The sequence below is a fragment of the Amphibalanus amphitrite genome, unplaced genomic scaffold, assembly GCF_019059575.1.
Source record: "Amphibalanus amphitrite isolate SeventyFive unplaced genomic scaffold, NRLGWU_Aamphi_draft 000692F_arrow, whole genome shotgun sequence".
Taxonomy (NCBI): Eukaryota; Metazoa; Arthropoda; class Thecostraca; order Balanomorpha; family Balanidae; genus Amphibalanus; species Amphibalanus amphitrite.
In genome coordinates, this window is record NW_024882186.1 from 134,809 (window position 1) to 149,069 (window position 14,261).

At 56.7% G+C, this 14,261-nt stretch overlaps 2 protein-coding genes across 2 annotated transcripts in view; both read right to left on the reverse strand.

Annotated features, from left to right (window-relative positions):
• Nucleotides 1-10,060, reverse strand: part of LOC122364707 (dystrophin-like) — a 141,557-nt gene extending 131,497 nt beyond the window's left edge. The window contains exons 1-14 of the mRNA XM_043335356.1: nucleotides 9,771-10,060; nucleotides 9,193-9,344; nucleotides 8,693-8,867; nucleotides 8,258-8,432; nucleotides 7,803-7,939; nucleotides 7,303-7,509; nucleotides 6,858-6,899; nucleotides 6,584-6,758; nucleotides 6,103-6,213; nucleotides 5,153-5,256; nucleotides 4,604-4,756; nucleotides 770-898; nucleotides 324-497; nucleotides 124-189 (exon numbers count right to left, since the gene is read on the reverse strand). Of these exons, the coding sequence (XP_043191291.1) occupies nucleotides 124-189; nucleotides 324-497; nucleotides 770-898; nucleotides 4,604-4,756; nucleotides 5,153-5,256; nucleotides 6,103-6,213; nucleotides 6,584-6,758; nucleotides 6,858-6,899; nucleotides 7,303-7,509; nucleotides 7,803-7,939; nucleotides 8,258-8,432; nucleotides 8,693-8,867; nucleotides 9,193-9,344; nucleotides 9,771-9,794 (1,824 nt within the window). The 5' untranslated portion in view covers nucleotides 9,795-10,060. The remainder of the gene's footprint in view (nucleotides 1-123; nucleotides 190-323; nucleotides 498-769; nucleotides 899-4,603; nucleotides 4,757-5,152; nucleotides 5,257-6,102; nucleotides 6,214-6,583; nucleotides 6,759-6,857; nucleotides 6,900-7,302; nucleotides 7,510-7,802; nucleotides 7,940-8,257; nucleotides 8,433-8,692; nucleotides 8,868-9,192; nucleotides 9,345-9,770) is intronic.
• A 992-nt stretch (nucleotides 10,061-11,052) lies between these two features.
• LOC122364692 (utrophin-like) overlaps nucleotides 11,053-14,261 on the reverse strand; it is a 68,352-nt gene continuing 65,143 nt past the window's right edge. The window contains exons 8-11 of the mRNA XM_043335316.1: nucleotides 13,214-13,402; nucleotides 12,605-12,783; nucleotides 11,646-11,878; nucleotides 11,053-11,375 (exon numbers count right to left, since the gene is read on the reverse strand). Coding sequence (XP_043191251.1) covers nucleotides 11,053-11,375; nucleotides 11,646-11,878; nucleotides 12,605-12,783; nucleotides 13,214-13,402 — 924 coding nt within the window. The remainder of the gene's footprint in view (nucleotides 11,376-11,645; nucleotides 11,879-12,604; nucleotides 12,784-13,213; nucleotides 13,403-14,261) is intronic.

Consider the following 14,261-nt stretch of genomic DNA (forward strand, 5'->3'; position numbering starts at 1 on the left):
CTAGCTGGTCCCATTCAGTGGGTGAATCTGTGTCAGTGTCAGTTACATATCAGTGCATCAGTGTGTCAGTGTGTCAGTGTCTGTGCCAGCGTTTCAGTGTTAGTGTCAGTGTGTCAGACTCACCAGGCAGCTGTCCATCTGCGCCTGGATGCCCTCGAGCCGGTCAGTGTTACTGTCAGTGTAGGTACTCTGTGTCAGTGTGTCAGTGTGTCAGACTCACCAGGCAGCTGTCCATCTGCGCCTGGATGCCCTCGGGCCGGTCAGTGTTACTGTCAGTGTAGGTACTCTGTGTCAGTGTGTCAGTGTGTCAGTGTCACACTCACCAGACAGCTGTCCATCTGGGCCTGGATGCCCTCGGGCCGGTCCGTCTCTTTCTCAGCCTCCCCGGCCTGGCGCTGCGCCTCCGCCAGCCGTCCGGCCACCGCCGACAGACGCGGCTCGAAGTCGGCCGGCGTCTGGAACTTGACGTACTCTGAACGCACCTCGCCGTACGTACTCTGTCGGGGACGGACAGTTCAGGTGACGGGAGTGGCGCTCGTGGAGAAAACATACGGTACTGAATGGGCTACTGCCAGGTGATATCCAACACTGCTGCCTCACGGCCTCTAGCCGAAGTAGCGAACCATACCACTCAGACCCGTGCAGCAGCAAACCATAGTTGCAGCTTCAAAAGCAAGGCGAGGTGCGCGCCACAGCACTTCCCAGTCCATCTAGCCTCACTGGGCGTTCTCCCTTACTCTCTCCACCTCCACTTCCCAGCCTCTCTCACCTGCAGGACTCCCAGCTGCTCCTGGAGACGCGCTGCCGCGTTCTCCCTGCCCTCTGCCAGGTAGCGGGCTGCCTGTTCAGAGAGCTGACGCAGCAGTCGCTCGGCGGTACCGAAATCGGCCGACAGCTCCTGGACGCCAGCATATAGAGACAAACGATCAGAAACAAGAATGCGAGTTTGTCAATACACAGGGACGCGGTCTTAGTCACAAATAATTTTGAGCTGGCAGCCACATCGACGAGTGTCAGCGGACGGACACGGAGGGCGCACTCACGGCAATACAGACGGGGGTACAGGGCCGAAAAAATGGCCCAAAACACACCTTAAAAGCAGTACTGAGTATGTCACCAACCAACAGCCTACCCGGAGAGTCGTCACAGCGCCTCAGCAAAGATACCATGTCAGCGGAAAGACATCGCTCGGTCGCAGCTTGGTAGGCGGCTAAGTAGCCGCATACACTGAGCACACATGAACAAATGCAAAAAGCATGGTGGCAATCTGGAGAGATAACGACTGGTATAATAGGTAGCTACTAAGAAGTCTCATATGATGGCCCGGAATCAGCTGATAATAGCAGCGACACATCAAGGCGTTGATAGGTGCAAGACCCTTACTGACATTGTGTACCCATGACGATGGTATTCATCAGAAAACCTAATAATGCATTGATGTGCAATAAAGTAAAACAATAGAAAAAGAATCACCTAAAGCAATTACTAACGATGATGAGAAAGCATCCAAGTCAGCTTACCGCTTAGCCGAGTGTGAAACAAAATACAAACAAGTGAAGTTAAGAGCAAAAATAGACTCAAAAAAGACTAAAGTAACGACCCCAATAGTCGCATAGATCCCCATGAATGGCCTAGTCCACCCGACACAACGTGGCAACCTGAGCACCTGAGCAAAGCCGAACCTTACACTGGAAGATACATCTCAACAGTGATATCAGTGCATCGGCGCAAGCTGTAGACTCGTCATTACCTTCGTCCACTCGAAGAAACTAAAAAATGACATAATAGAACGCACAACACAGAACAATGCAGGGCAAAGGTCATTTTTAGTGCAAGATGCTTATCGTTATATAAAACAGCAAACTGGCCTGCAAGAAATGTTATGAAGCTAAATCTACCATGCAGTAGATAAAAAGTCATGCAAATGAAAACACCACAGAGCATGAAGTAAAAGTACAGCTTGTTACAAAGCGTTTGGAGTAGACGAGCAGGTTTGAGAGGAGCGCTGTGGTGGTCTGCCGACGGTTGGTCGGTGGAGAGCTCAGAGGCCCGGCAGTCGGAGGAGGGCCCAGGGTCACAGTCACGCGGTGACTACACTACATCGCACGGCAAATGGTGGTCCGCAGGTGTTCGACAGAGCGGGGCCACCGACGGACAAGGGTCACACCACACGAAACCACCGGCGGTCCTATAGTCACCCAGAGTACACATAGAACACCCAGCAGCGGTCTTTAATGCACGGCAGATATGAACTTCCTAGCTATCCTGGCTTACCTACTACCTAGTAATCCCCTTGTGTTAAAAATACAGACCTTCGGAAAGCCAAACAAGAGCATGATTTCCCATTTCCCCGCCCTCCAGTTAAAGGGACCCTCCCACCTTTAAAAAAGTTTATGAATTGGCATGAAAGTGATGTCGCTCGGTTCAGAAAGAGCGAAAACGAATATCTACCAAATTTCACCGAAAAATATTCACCGGTTTTCAAGATATTAGACTTTTACTTTTGTTTACTTTTTGGGATCTCCGCTGTTCCTAGCGACTTTATTTAAAAGTGCGGCATTTGTTGCGCGCAACGCAGCATATACCACCGCGTGCTACAAAACGTTTTAGTCAAACATTTAACGGACGTTCGAAAGCCTGATGACGTCATCAGATTTAAGTGCCAATACCAATACACTGTGGCACTTATTTGCACAGATGTCAAAATCAAACTCAAATTTCTTTGCGATGAAGTAATTGCTGGAGAAACGGTTTTCACGGCACTGATTTTCAAAGAACGTCCATCAAGATGGCTATCTCAACTCAAATCTAATGTTAAGGTGGGACAGTCCCTTTAAACAACTATTTTCTAGTCCTTTGCAGAACTTAGTGACTTTACACCTAACTGTAGCCCCCTGCAGCATATTTGCCTTCCCAGTGAAGGTCTTCAATATTTGCCTTCCCAGTGAAGGTCTTCAGCAGCCATTCAACTGATGCAGCAGCATAACGTAAATTACGCAGCCATCTAGCCTATGCAATACTTTCCGACACAATGTCGTAATTGACCTTCACGATCCTTCATCCAGCAAGCTGTAGATCCAGACAGGTTCTTTTATCCCGGGTGTGTCAGTACAGTAAAATAAGCGTTAGGCGGTAGCTGAAGCCCCGGCGCGGACCCCACACTCAGTCGTCGTCCAGTGCCGCCGCGCCTGTCCCCCGGTGCCACTCGGTCGCCTGTAGACTCAGTGGCCGCCCCCTGGTCCGCCGGGCCGTACCTCGGCCTCGGAGTCGGGCAGCGGTCCGGCCTGCCGGGCGGCCAGCAGGCGCCGGATGCCGGACAGCCACTCCAGCGTCTCCGAGAGCTGCCGCTCGTGGCGCTGCGCGGCGCCCAGGTCGTCGGCGAGCGCGCCGCGCCGCTCCGCCGCCTGTCGGCCGAGCCGCCGCACCGCTCAGCACACGGGCCGCCCACCGCGCCGCACCGCCCGCACCCACAGATAGCACACACAGCAGAGAGAGAGAGAGGCAGAGCTACATAGTGCACCAATAGAGATACTGAGAGAGACACAGCGTCAGCCGGCGCCAGAATTACTGCAGAATTACTTAGAGCTAATCAGAGAACAACAATTAGGCAGCTAATAGAACGCGGTCGAGAGATTGAAATAGTCAGCGGGTGAGCGTTACATTGGTGAGGCATGGTTAGTACCTGCACATTGCACATGGACCGCACCACCTAGTGGTTTCGAGTTAAACGGTTGTTAGGTTTAAGACTGTCATGCCATTTAGTAGTAGCGAGGCAAAGGAGCAGGCTGCGCAGTTGCGCACTGCTTTCCCTTCCGTAATTGCTTCCCTTTTTCAAAGTAATACTTCATAAAAAATGAATGCTGAAGAGTAAAGTAGGTTCGTGCTTAAAACTACATTGACAATATCAAAGCTCTAGAACAAAATGTGACAGCTAACTTTTCCTAAAAAAAAAAAATAAGATGTTAGTCAGCTAGAATACCCAAACTGTCTAAAATTATTTCAACGGCAACATGTGCCAAGACGTGCCACACCCAGAATATCTTCAGCACAATACAAAAATTGTGACTTGCAGTCACATCAAATGCAAAGTGCCGCGACTCTCAGTTTTACGCGTCTCCAAACAACGCGAGTCGAGTCTCATTCACTCGCTGCCAACATAAAGCCCGGAAAAATGGCTACGAAAACAAAACTGACGCCCCGACAAACACAAAACGAAGCACCAGGCAAGCGTTATCTATCAGCAAGCAGGATCTCCGACCGATGGGGGCCGGTGCGTGCAGCCTACGCAGGCGGTAGCGTCTGTATATACAATATACATGGGTGAGGAGGTGAGCGGACAATGCCGCAACAGGGGGAGTCGGGTGACAGGTGCAAGGGGAGGAGAGCGGATGGGTACCGCCACTGCGGGAAGGAAGGCGGTTGCCATTGGGGTAAGAAAGCGGACGTGCCCCATCACTACGGAAAGGTCTGCTGACGGGCGCTGAGGTAAGAAATCGATGGGCGCCGCCATTAGGGGAGATCAGCAGACGGACGCCGTCCCTGAGGAAAGGAATGAGGACGGTTCCTGGAGGAAGGTCGGCGGAGTACCGCCGCCCCGACTGACCGTCTCGCTGAACTGCTGCCAGCGGTGCACGATGTTGTCCCGGTCGGTCTGCACCTCGTCCCGGAGCACGCTGGCCGCCGTCAGCTGCTCGGCCAGCGTCTGGACCTGCGGGATCCGCTCGGCCGGGTGGTTGTGCAGGTACGTCTCCAGCTCCTGAGACACGGGGGAGCGGTTACAATGCAGGGGACCTAACCAGTTACTGGGCGATACACGGCGGACGGAGTCCCAACACAGCGCAGATGTGACACGACCACTGAGCGCGTGGCTAAGGCCATGCGATGTTACTGGCCAATGACGCAGGCGTTAGTCGCGATAAGGTGCAGCAATGAGCATCCAGCCAGCTGATAAAATCGTAATGTACCCAGCCATCAGCTATCTAGATGACGCCTTCAGCACAAACGATGTTCCTCTTTCTCTCCATTCTTAGTCCCCACATAAACATAAACAATCATCAGCTGTCGCCTACTGATGTCAGTCTACTCATCCAGCCGTTCTCGTTCCCCGTGCTTCCCTCCCCTTCCCAACCGTGACTGTCTAGGGCTTCCTTACGTCCAGCTCAGCACTGATCTCCTCGGCGTCAGCGGCCAGGCGCGGCGAGCGGGCCAGCTTCTTCTCCAGCCGGTCCAACCAGCTGTTCTCGGCGAAGGTCAGCTCTGCCAGAGCGGGCACATGCAGCGCTAACTCCCGGCGCTCGAGCCACTACTACGGGAGGGGAGGCGGCGCGGGCGGCGCGGCGCGGGCGGCGCATGCCGGTCGCCGGGCCAGCTCGGCGTTCGGGAGAACAGGCGCCAGCCGCACTACTATTATAACATGCCCGGGTGCACGCGACAGTTGGCTGCGTAACGGTAGGATGTGCAGAGCGAACGTACAGATGTTGATGCGTAGCAAATCATTGCAGCAAAAGTGATGGATACAAAATGACATTGCCTGGATCGGTTATGAAAAGGCATATAAGTCCGTTAAGAAATGAATCGGGAGTTCAGGACTGATTTAAGAACTTTGCACGGCAGCAACAGGCGAAAAATATGGCCCCGTGGGATCTTAAGTGAAATTTCATTTAAATTCAGCAGCCGGTCCTGGTTCTATTTTTGCACTGCGTGAACTGGATAAGGATTAAAGGTCGATAATATATTTAGGATCGTTTCCGAAATGCCTAATAGTTGTGGGATTCTAAACAACCATACGAGCGAGCACCATAAAAAGCAACAGGTATTTAAAGTGGAACATCAGCTGCTAGCGATAACACCTAAAACGTAAGCTTAAACTAAACAACCATGAACCAACTCAAGAGCTTTACAATATACGAGCCTAACATAATAATAAATGTAACGAGGAAAAGGCCCGTCGAATGAGCAGCCATTCCCATTAAACTAAAGACAATCATTCTCCCACAGAACAACGACTAAGATAGCAACCATATAGCTAACCAGATCGCTAGCAAGCTATTAATACGCTATAGCAGTGCGACAGCGAGGTGCGAGGGTCGGTTAATCACTCACTCTTGAACTGATCGTAGTTGGCGATGGCCTGATCGCAGCGCTCGGCACGGGCGGTGAGCTGGGTGCTGAGCTCGAGCCAGCGCTGGCAGGCGGCGCCGGCCGCCGCGTCCGCTGTGGGATGGAGAGGGGTGGACACTGGACGGTCAAAGGCCCGTACAACGGCACAAATTACCAGGTCACAGATCCACATTACCCGATAACAAACTCGCCAGTCGCTCACAGCCACCTACGACCCGTCAGAGCCGCACAGACACACAGTGACACACACAGCACTGTCCGGTCACAGACCCATGCAGAGTGCAGACACACGCCACCTCCCCATCCGATACCTGTCGAATCCGGTCGCTAGGGGCCAATGATAAATGGAATGATGACGGACAGTGAAAGAGTCACCCGCTAGGTACCCAAAGAATCTTTTCAGTCCCTCATGATGGATCTGTCCCCCTTCATCGCCCTTCGTAGGTGGGATAGGGACACTGACCCTGTTTATTGAGCTGCTCGTGGCGGGCCTGTCCCTCCAGCAGTCGAGCAGACAGCTTGGTCAGCAGCTGTCGCAGGTCGTTCAGCTGACCCGGCGTGGTGATGGCCGTATCGGCTGGCAGCTGAGACTCCACCTCGCAGACCAGCTCGGACAGCAGGCGGGTCTGCTCCGCCACCTGGCAGCGAACACCACACACCAGTCACACAGCTGCATGTGTACAGGGTCACATACAAGCCGGTGTGTATGTGTACACAGGGTAACACAGCGACTCCACCTTGGAGACCAGCTCCGAGAGCAGGCGAGTCTGCTCCGCCACCTGACAGCGCCAATACACGGGGTCACACACGGTCACATAACGTTCTCCACCTTCGAGACCATCTCAGTCAGCAGGCGAGTCTGCTCCGCCACCTGACAGCGCCAATACACACACGGTCACATAACGTTCTCCACCTCAGGGACCATCTCAGTCAGCAGGCGTCTGCTCAGCCACCTGCCGCCACGACCATAAGTCACACAGGGTCACATATTATACGGACGCACGGTCGCACACAGTTTCACGTCCGAGTCATACACTGTCACACACCAGCAAAGCGGCCACACCACGGACACAAGGTCACATAGAGCGACCGCTACCGATAAGAACTCCGCCTCGGTTCAGTGTCTCGGCCCTGACTCGTCTTATACTCGCCCATGGCGTTCTCAATGCTGTCATGACCCACCTGTTTACAGTCTTCCATGGCCTTCTCGATGCGCTGGGCCCTCTCTCTGGCGCGCCGCTCGGCGGTGTCCAGCTGCTCGGTCAGTCGCCGGCTGCGCTCCGTCAGGTGCTGGCGCAGCTCCGGGGCCGCAGAGGTGCGCAGCCGGTCACCGGTGCGTAGCACGCCCTCCAGCGTGGTGCGCAGGGAGCACGTGTCGCGCAGCAGGCCCTGCGCAGGGGGCGGGCGCGGGAGCAGACAGAATCAGCGGTTAGAGCCAGGCATATCTCGTAGACCCCAGCTCTAGCAGAGCAACCAGCCCGCGGCTCCAAACCCACCAGTCTCGTAAGATCCACAGTAATCACGATTCCATCCGCCCCTTTAAACCCCAGACCACAAGCTTATCTGAATAATCTACGCTAGACCAAGTCCGTTAGACCAGCCGAAAGGCACCACCAACACCTTATCCCCGACCCCCGACCCCTGACCGGGATTTGTCTCATCCGAGAGCGCCGCCTCCTTACGTCGCTCTGTTCCATCTGAGCGGTGAGCGCGGCGGCATCCCCCTCAGCGGCCGGCTCGGAGAGCAGATCCTCCACCTCCCTCAGCCAGCTCTCCACGCCGTCACCCTCCGTCTGGTACTGGTACGAGTCGAAAATCGCTGCAAAAGCAGGTAAAGCAGCTGACTCAGGATGACTATGAGGGAATGAACGAGTGATCCGCCATACTCCATTGTGAAGAGGTGACTGCGTCCAAATGTGACTTTGACCCAATGTGACCGTGTGACATCCGTCCCGGTAAATTCTTGGATTCAGGATGTTCCAGTGTGACCGCGTGATAGAATATGTGACCGTGTTCCAGTATTACCGTGCTTCAGTAGGACCGTTACCCCACCATTCTCCGGTGTTCACGTGTTCCTCGTTTATGTTCGAGTGTTCCTATTTGCCTCAGTCTACTGCAATGTTCCAGTGCCTCTCACCCTGTTCCAGTTTGGCCATGCGGTCGGTGAGCAGCGCCCCGGCGGCGCCCCAGCGTTGGTTCAGCTCGTCCAGCTGTCCGCGCAGCTCGGCGTCACCGGCGCTGATCAGCTCCTGGCCACTCGAGTTGACAAAGTCCAGGCTGGCCTGTTGGGTGTCCATCTCCGACTGCAGCTCCTGCAGCACACAAACCGAGCGGTGGCTGGAGTCACAGGCTCGCCGAGGGACTTGGTGTTTAATTCAATGACAGAAAGACAGCGACAAGGTAAAAATAACGGCTTTCAGTGGTTTCAGATCAGAGGTAACCATACACCCTGTTGAGTAACAGCTCGGTCTCCTTTTCAAAACTGTCACTGTCAAGCGACTCCGTAACTCAGCATGTACCCGTCGAGCTGAGTCTCTGGTTCGCTGGTCCCTGAGTCCTGAGCCTGACTCACCTTATACCTGTCGAGCTGAGTTTCCATCTCCGCAGCAGCGCGCACCACGAACGGCTCGCCGAGCAGGGCGTCGTGCAGCTCTGCCACCCAGCCGGAGAGGGCCGCCACGGCCTCCAGGAAGGCGGCCGGCCGCTCCGGCTGCGTGTTGCTCACCTCCGTCTCGAGTTCAGTAATCCTGGTGGTGAGGACACAAAGAAATATTAAGCTTTGAGGTAGCGGGAGCAGGCCTGTACGACTGATGTATATTGGATACTCATTGTCTTCTGGAACTCAGCACTTGTACAATACATATACTATTTCACTTCCAAAAGCATTAGGGAGAAGAGTCGCCAGCTTAAAAAGCTTTTTGGCAACCATTGGTTTTCCTTCTTCTCATTCACATTTTTTTCATTTCCAAAAATGTTTAATGTAGGCTAAAACCACTAAGCTTGCTGGGCAATTCAGCGACCCCTAAGCCTTAACGTCGGTGACTACACCCTCAGTCTGGCGTCTGCACTCACTTGTTCATCACCGTCTCCCACTTTTGCAGGAAGACGTCCACGTCGGCCTCGACCTGTTCCTCGTCGCCCTGGCCCAGGCTGATGAGGTCCTTGGCTTTGTTGGCCATGGCCGTGACACGCTCTTCGTCCCGCTGCATCTGCTCCAGGCGCTCCTGCGATAGATAAAGCGTCAACTATCCACGCCAGACTGAGCTGTGCCGATCTGCGTCACCGCCCGTGGCCCTGACAACCCAGCAAAAACAGCTGCGAAAACTTCACAAATCATGAAACTTGTTGAAGGTCGAGCAGCCCTCATAAAATGTCGTATCTGTATCTGTACTCGAAAAGGGAAATGCGGCAATATAATCTTTTTGCTTTGTTTATGTCCAGCAATATGGTGTGAGTGAAATGCAAGTAAGTGACAACCAAACTGAACAAAGCAGTCAGCCATCTGCACGCTAGTAAAATGTCTCGTAGCGCGCGGTGAGAATGCCGAGCACCAGCCGCTGTCTAGTGTCTACTGAGCGCCGACCTGCGGCGAGTGGGGCCATGCTGGAGACGGGGCGGGGACGGTCGGGTCGGGACGGCGCTGAGCTCACCTTGCAGGCGGCCAGCACGGCCATGCGGCCGGCGGGCCGCGGCCGGACGCCCTCCACCCAGGCCAGGTGCTGATCCACCAGGCCGCCCAGTTGGCCCAGCTCCTCGTAGAAGGCCGCCTCGTCCAGCAGGTACTCGGCGCGGTCCCGCCGTTCGGCCACCAGCCGGCGCACGTCCTGGTAGTCGGCCTCGACGCGCTCTACCTTGCGCAGCACGTCGTCGCGCTCGCCGCGCTGCTGGAAGCCGCGGCAGAGGCGGGCCGCCAGTCGGCGCACCTCCTCCACGTCCGGCTGATGCGCCTCCACCTCGCGCCACACCTGGTTCAGCTCGGAGAGCGCCGCCGCCTGGTCACCGCCGCAGCTCAGCGCGCGCTCGGTCCGCTCGCGCGCCGCCAGCGACCACTGGGAGAAGTCGTGCAGCGCCGTCATGAAGTCGTTGTGCGCGTTGGCCGACTGGACGCGGCGTCTCTTGGCGCCGCCCGGCGCGCCGCTCACGTCATCCGTCGAGGAGGCGACGCGCGGCCGCACGTTCATGCCGCAGCGCTGCAGCTGCCGGGCGCGGGCGCAGTGGCGCGTCACTGCTCCGCTCCAGGGAGGGGCGGCGGGACGGGACCGGGCAGCTGGGGCACACGCGGGCAGGCAGAGTGCGGCGAGACGACCGACCGCCGAGGGGGTCAGCCGCACCGCACCACCGCCGGAGGACATGCAGATTAAACGGCAGGTCAGATGACGATAGCCAGCGCGACTGATCTACGAAAACACAGACCGGCGGGGACAACTAGAACGGCTCGGAGCCGGCCGTTGGCAGACTATTGAGGGACCTAAGCAGCCCAGCGGCAGCCAGCGAGGTGAGTGACGTTGACCGGTGGCCATGCCTCCCCGCCCCTTCTGACCGGCTGGACCCTTGGTCAGGGTCATGCCCCTTGGTCAGGGTCTGCCGGGGCATGCGGTCCCGCGCGGATCGTACTTACCCGGAGACTCTGCGCCTCAATGATCTGCACCAGACAGTCCCAGCGGTCTTTGACGTCTTCCAGGCGCTGAGTGATGTCCTCCTGCGCCGGGGAGTCCGACTCCAGACAGGCCAGCACCTGGGTGGAGAGGTCCTGGAGCACGGCGAACCGGCTGTGCCACTCCTCCATCTGAGACTGCAGCTCCTGAAGACAAGCAGCGCCGCACCGGGCGAGTACACTGTCAGCTTGAGCACACATGGCCAGATCGAGAACACCGCACTGCGGCCGGCGCAGTGACCGGGCGGCCGCCGCTGATGGCTTCGACGATCGGACACCTAGACCGAGATCCGAGCCAACACTTCAATATTGAAGCAACGGGTCCGGGGAGCTATCTCAACTAGCCGCGACTGTTCACCCACCTGCAGCTGGCTGCCCTGCTGCTGGAGCGCCTGCTGCTCAGTGGTCGGCTCGGCCTCCATGGCCTTCAGGCGTGCCTCCTGGCCGTCCACCCAGTCCTTGAGCTGCGCCAGCTGCTCGTGCAGCTGCGGCCAGTGCCGCTGCAGCTGCGCTATGTGCTGCTCGCGCTGCTCGCTCCAGCTGACGGTGAAGTTCCACCGCTCCGACAGCACAGACAGGTGGTCCTCCAGGTTGGCAAACTCTGCCGACGGGGTAGACGTGATAGACGGTCAGCGGCTGCCCCAAAACACAGCATCTGATGGCCGACAGCAGTACCTACCAGGGCATGCCGCACGGCAGCAAGATCGACGGCACGGTACAATGACAGCGGTCACTCGAGTTAATAGCAAGTCTGCGAATAGATACGCTCCCGTTCCTAGTCCAGCGGCGTCTAACGGATATCCCTTAAACCAGACGAGTTCAACTGTGTCTAGATGAACCAACGGGGTCGTCGACACGCGGTAGCCCTTACCGCTGTCGTCGCCGTCTTCCTCCACCACCAGCACGTCGAACAGTTCGGTGACGTGCGGCTTCCAGCGGCCCACCTCCGCGGCCAGGGCTGCGTGCTCGGCCGCCTGCGCCGGCAGAGTGGACAGGTCGGGGCCCAGCGGAGCCGTCAGCGAGATCCGGTTCTCCATGCCCGTCAGCCAGGAGCGCAGCGCGTCCATGGCCGAGAGCTGCACCTGGGCCAGGCGCGACTGCAGTCTGGGGGACACAGAGAAATACAGTCAGAGCTGCGCCTGGGTCAGACGCGACTGCAGTCTGGGGGACACAGAGTAATACAGTCAGAGCTGCACCTGGGCCAGCCGGGACTGCAGTCTGGGGGACACAGAGAAATACAGTCAGAGCTGCACCTGGGCCAGCCGGGACTGCAGTCTGGGGGACACAGAGAACTACAGTCAGAGCTGCACCTGGGCCAGACGCGACTGTAGCCTGGGGGACACAGAGACAGATACAGTCAGAGCTGCACCTGGACCAGACGGGACTACAGTCTGGGGGACACAGAGAAATACAGTCAGAGCTGCACCTGGGCCAGACGGGACTGCAGTCTGGGGGACACAGAGACAGATACAGTCAGAGCTGCACCTGGGCCAGCCGGGACTGCAGTCTGGGGGACACAGAGACAGATACAGTCAGAGCTGCACCTGGGCCAGACGGGACTGCAGTCTGGGGGACACAGAGACAGATACAGTCAGAGCTGCACCTGGGCCAGATGAGACTGCAGTCTGGGGGAACAGCGACGGATAAGGTTAAAGAACTGCGCGACGGATAAGGTCAAAGAACTGCAACAAAAAGCGAAACAATCGAGAACCATAAAAACCATAAACTTATTAGCGATTTCTAAACTTTGTAACCTAAGAACCTCCAAGCAAAAAAAAAACACAACACAAAGCCATGCGCTCGGCATCGGCTCGGCCGCCGGCGACTCACTGTGTCTGCGTCTCGATGGCGCGCTGTCGCAGCTCCTCCCAACGCAGCGTCAGCAGCCGCATCTGCTCGCGGATCTCGGCCTCCTCCTCGGCCGTCACCTTCTCCGTCAGCAGCCGCTTCCCCTCGTCCAGCACCTCGAATATGTCCGCCTTGCGCTCCGTCAGCTCCACCATGTAGGCCTGCGGGTCGGCCGCACGGCTGGTCAACACTGGTTTTAGGGCCAGCTGTAGGTCAATCAGCAGGTCTACGGGCCGGCGGTACAGCGGCCGGTCAACTATCATGACTTATCATGATAGTTAACTGGTTATATAGTTAACTGGTCATAGAGTCATAGCTCATAGGCTCGACGTTGAGGGTCTGCGGGACGGAGGCACAGCCGGTCAATGAACACTGGTTACAAAGTCACAGATCCACCAAGGACCACTGGCAACACGGGCTGAGTAACAAGAACCGTAACAGCATTGTAAGCGGCCGTCAGGTGGCATAGTGATTACTGAGGAATCCCCCACCCGTCTCGGCCATCACACCTGTGACCTGGCTAGCTGCAGCGCTGAGCTGATCCCATCCCTGACTGTGATTCCAGCCCTCCCAGCTACCCCGTGTTCACACCTCATGCGCTTTGAAGCGGCTCTTGACGTGCGCCAGGCTGTCAGAGTCGCCGTCGGGCGCCTCGAGCCGCGCGCCGGCGTCGGCCAGCCAGCCGAGCACCTCCTCCAGGATGGTCGAGTACGTGTTGATGTCCACACCGGAGCCGGACGAGAGGAACGACGAGGGTCGCGCCGGCCGCGCCGCCTCCGCCTGCCGGACGAGCACGGCACATCAGTAAGTACGAATGATCGGTTCAATATCACACGTGAGTGAATGAGAGAATATCTATAGATCGACATTCAAAGAGGACGGTCTGGTTAGTAAATAACGATATCAGGCTCTGCCCCTGGAGCGGTGGCCGGCTCCGGTGACAGCGAGTCGGCCACTATAGACTCGCCACCGGATGCTGGGTTACGGAGCGCCACCAGCCCGGTCCGCTGGCAGGCGCTGTGACAGGGGAGCGCAGCCATACCAATTGCCGACAGTTGGTCACAGGGCCGGTGGCCAGCCGGGAATAACCGGCGGTGGGCACGGGCGAGCCGGACTGACCGGCGTCGACTCAGAAGACACCAACTAAATTCGCACTAACGACAAAGCGTTCACGACTCACCATAGCCTGGTTATGTGTGAACTCAGTGGTCATTTACCATAGTCCAACTACGAGCCCCGCGGTCACTCACCTGCCACTAGTCACCATGGTCGGACTACGAAACCCGTAGAAACCCATCGTAGCCTGGGCCGCTGAGTGTGGTCGACCCAGCGCCCACTTACCATTGTCGGGCCGAGGACCCGGCGGTCACGACTGTTCCTTTGTCGCGACACTGGCTGCCGCGCAGCCGTTGGTTGGCGCAATCACCATTCACAGTCCACAGCTCACCGCTAGTGACTCACATTCACAGCCCGTTACAAAGCCCCACAGATCTCAGTTCATAGCTTATAACTCTACACCCACAGTGTAAAGATCACAGTTCACGACTCAGAACTCAAAGTTCACAGTCCAGTAACAGCCTACTGCTCACAGTTCACTCCTCACAGTTCACATCCCACAGTGCCACATCCCAAACGAAGC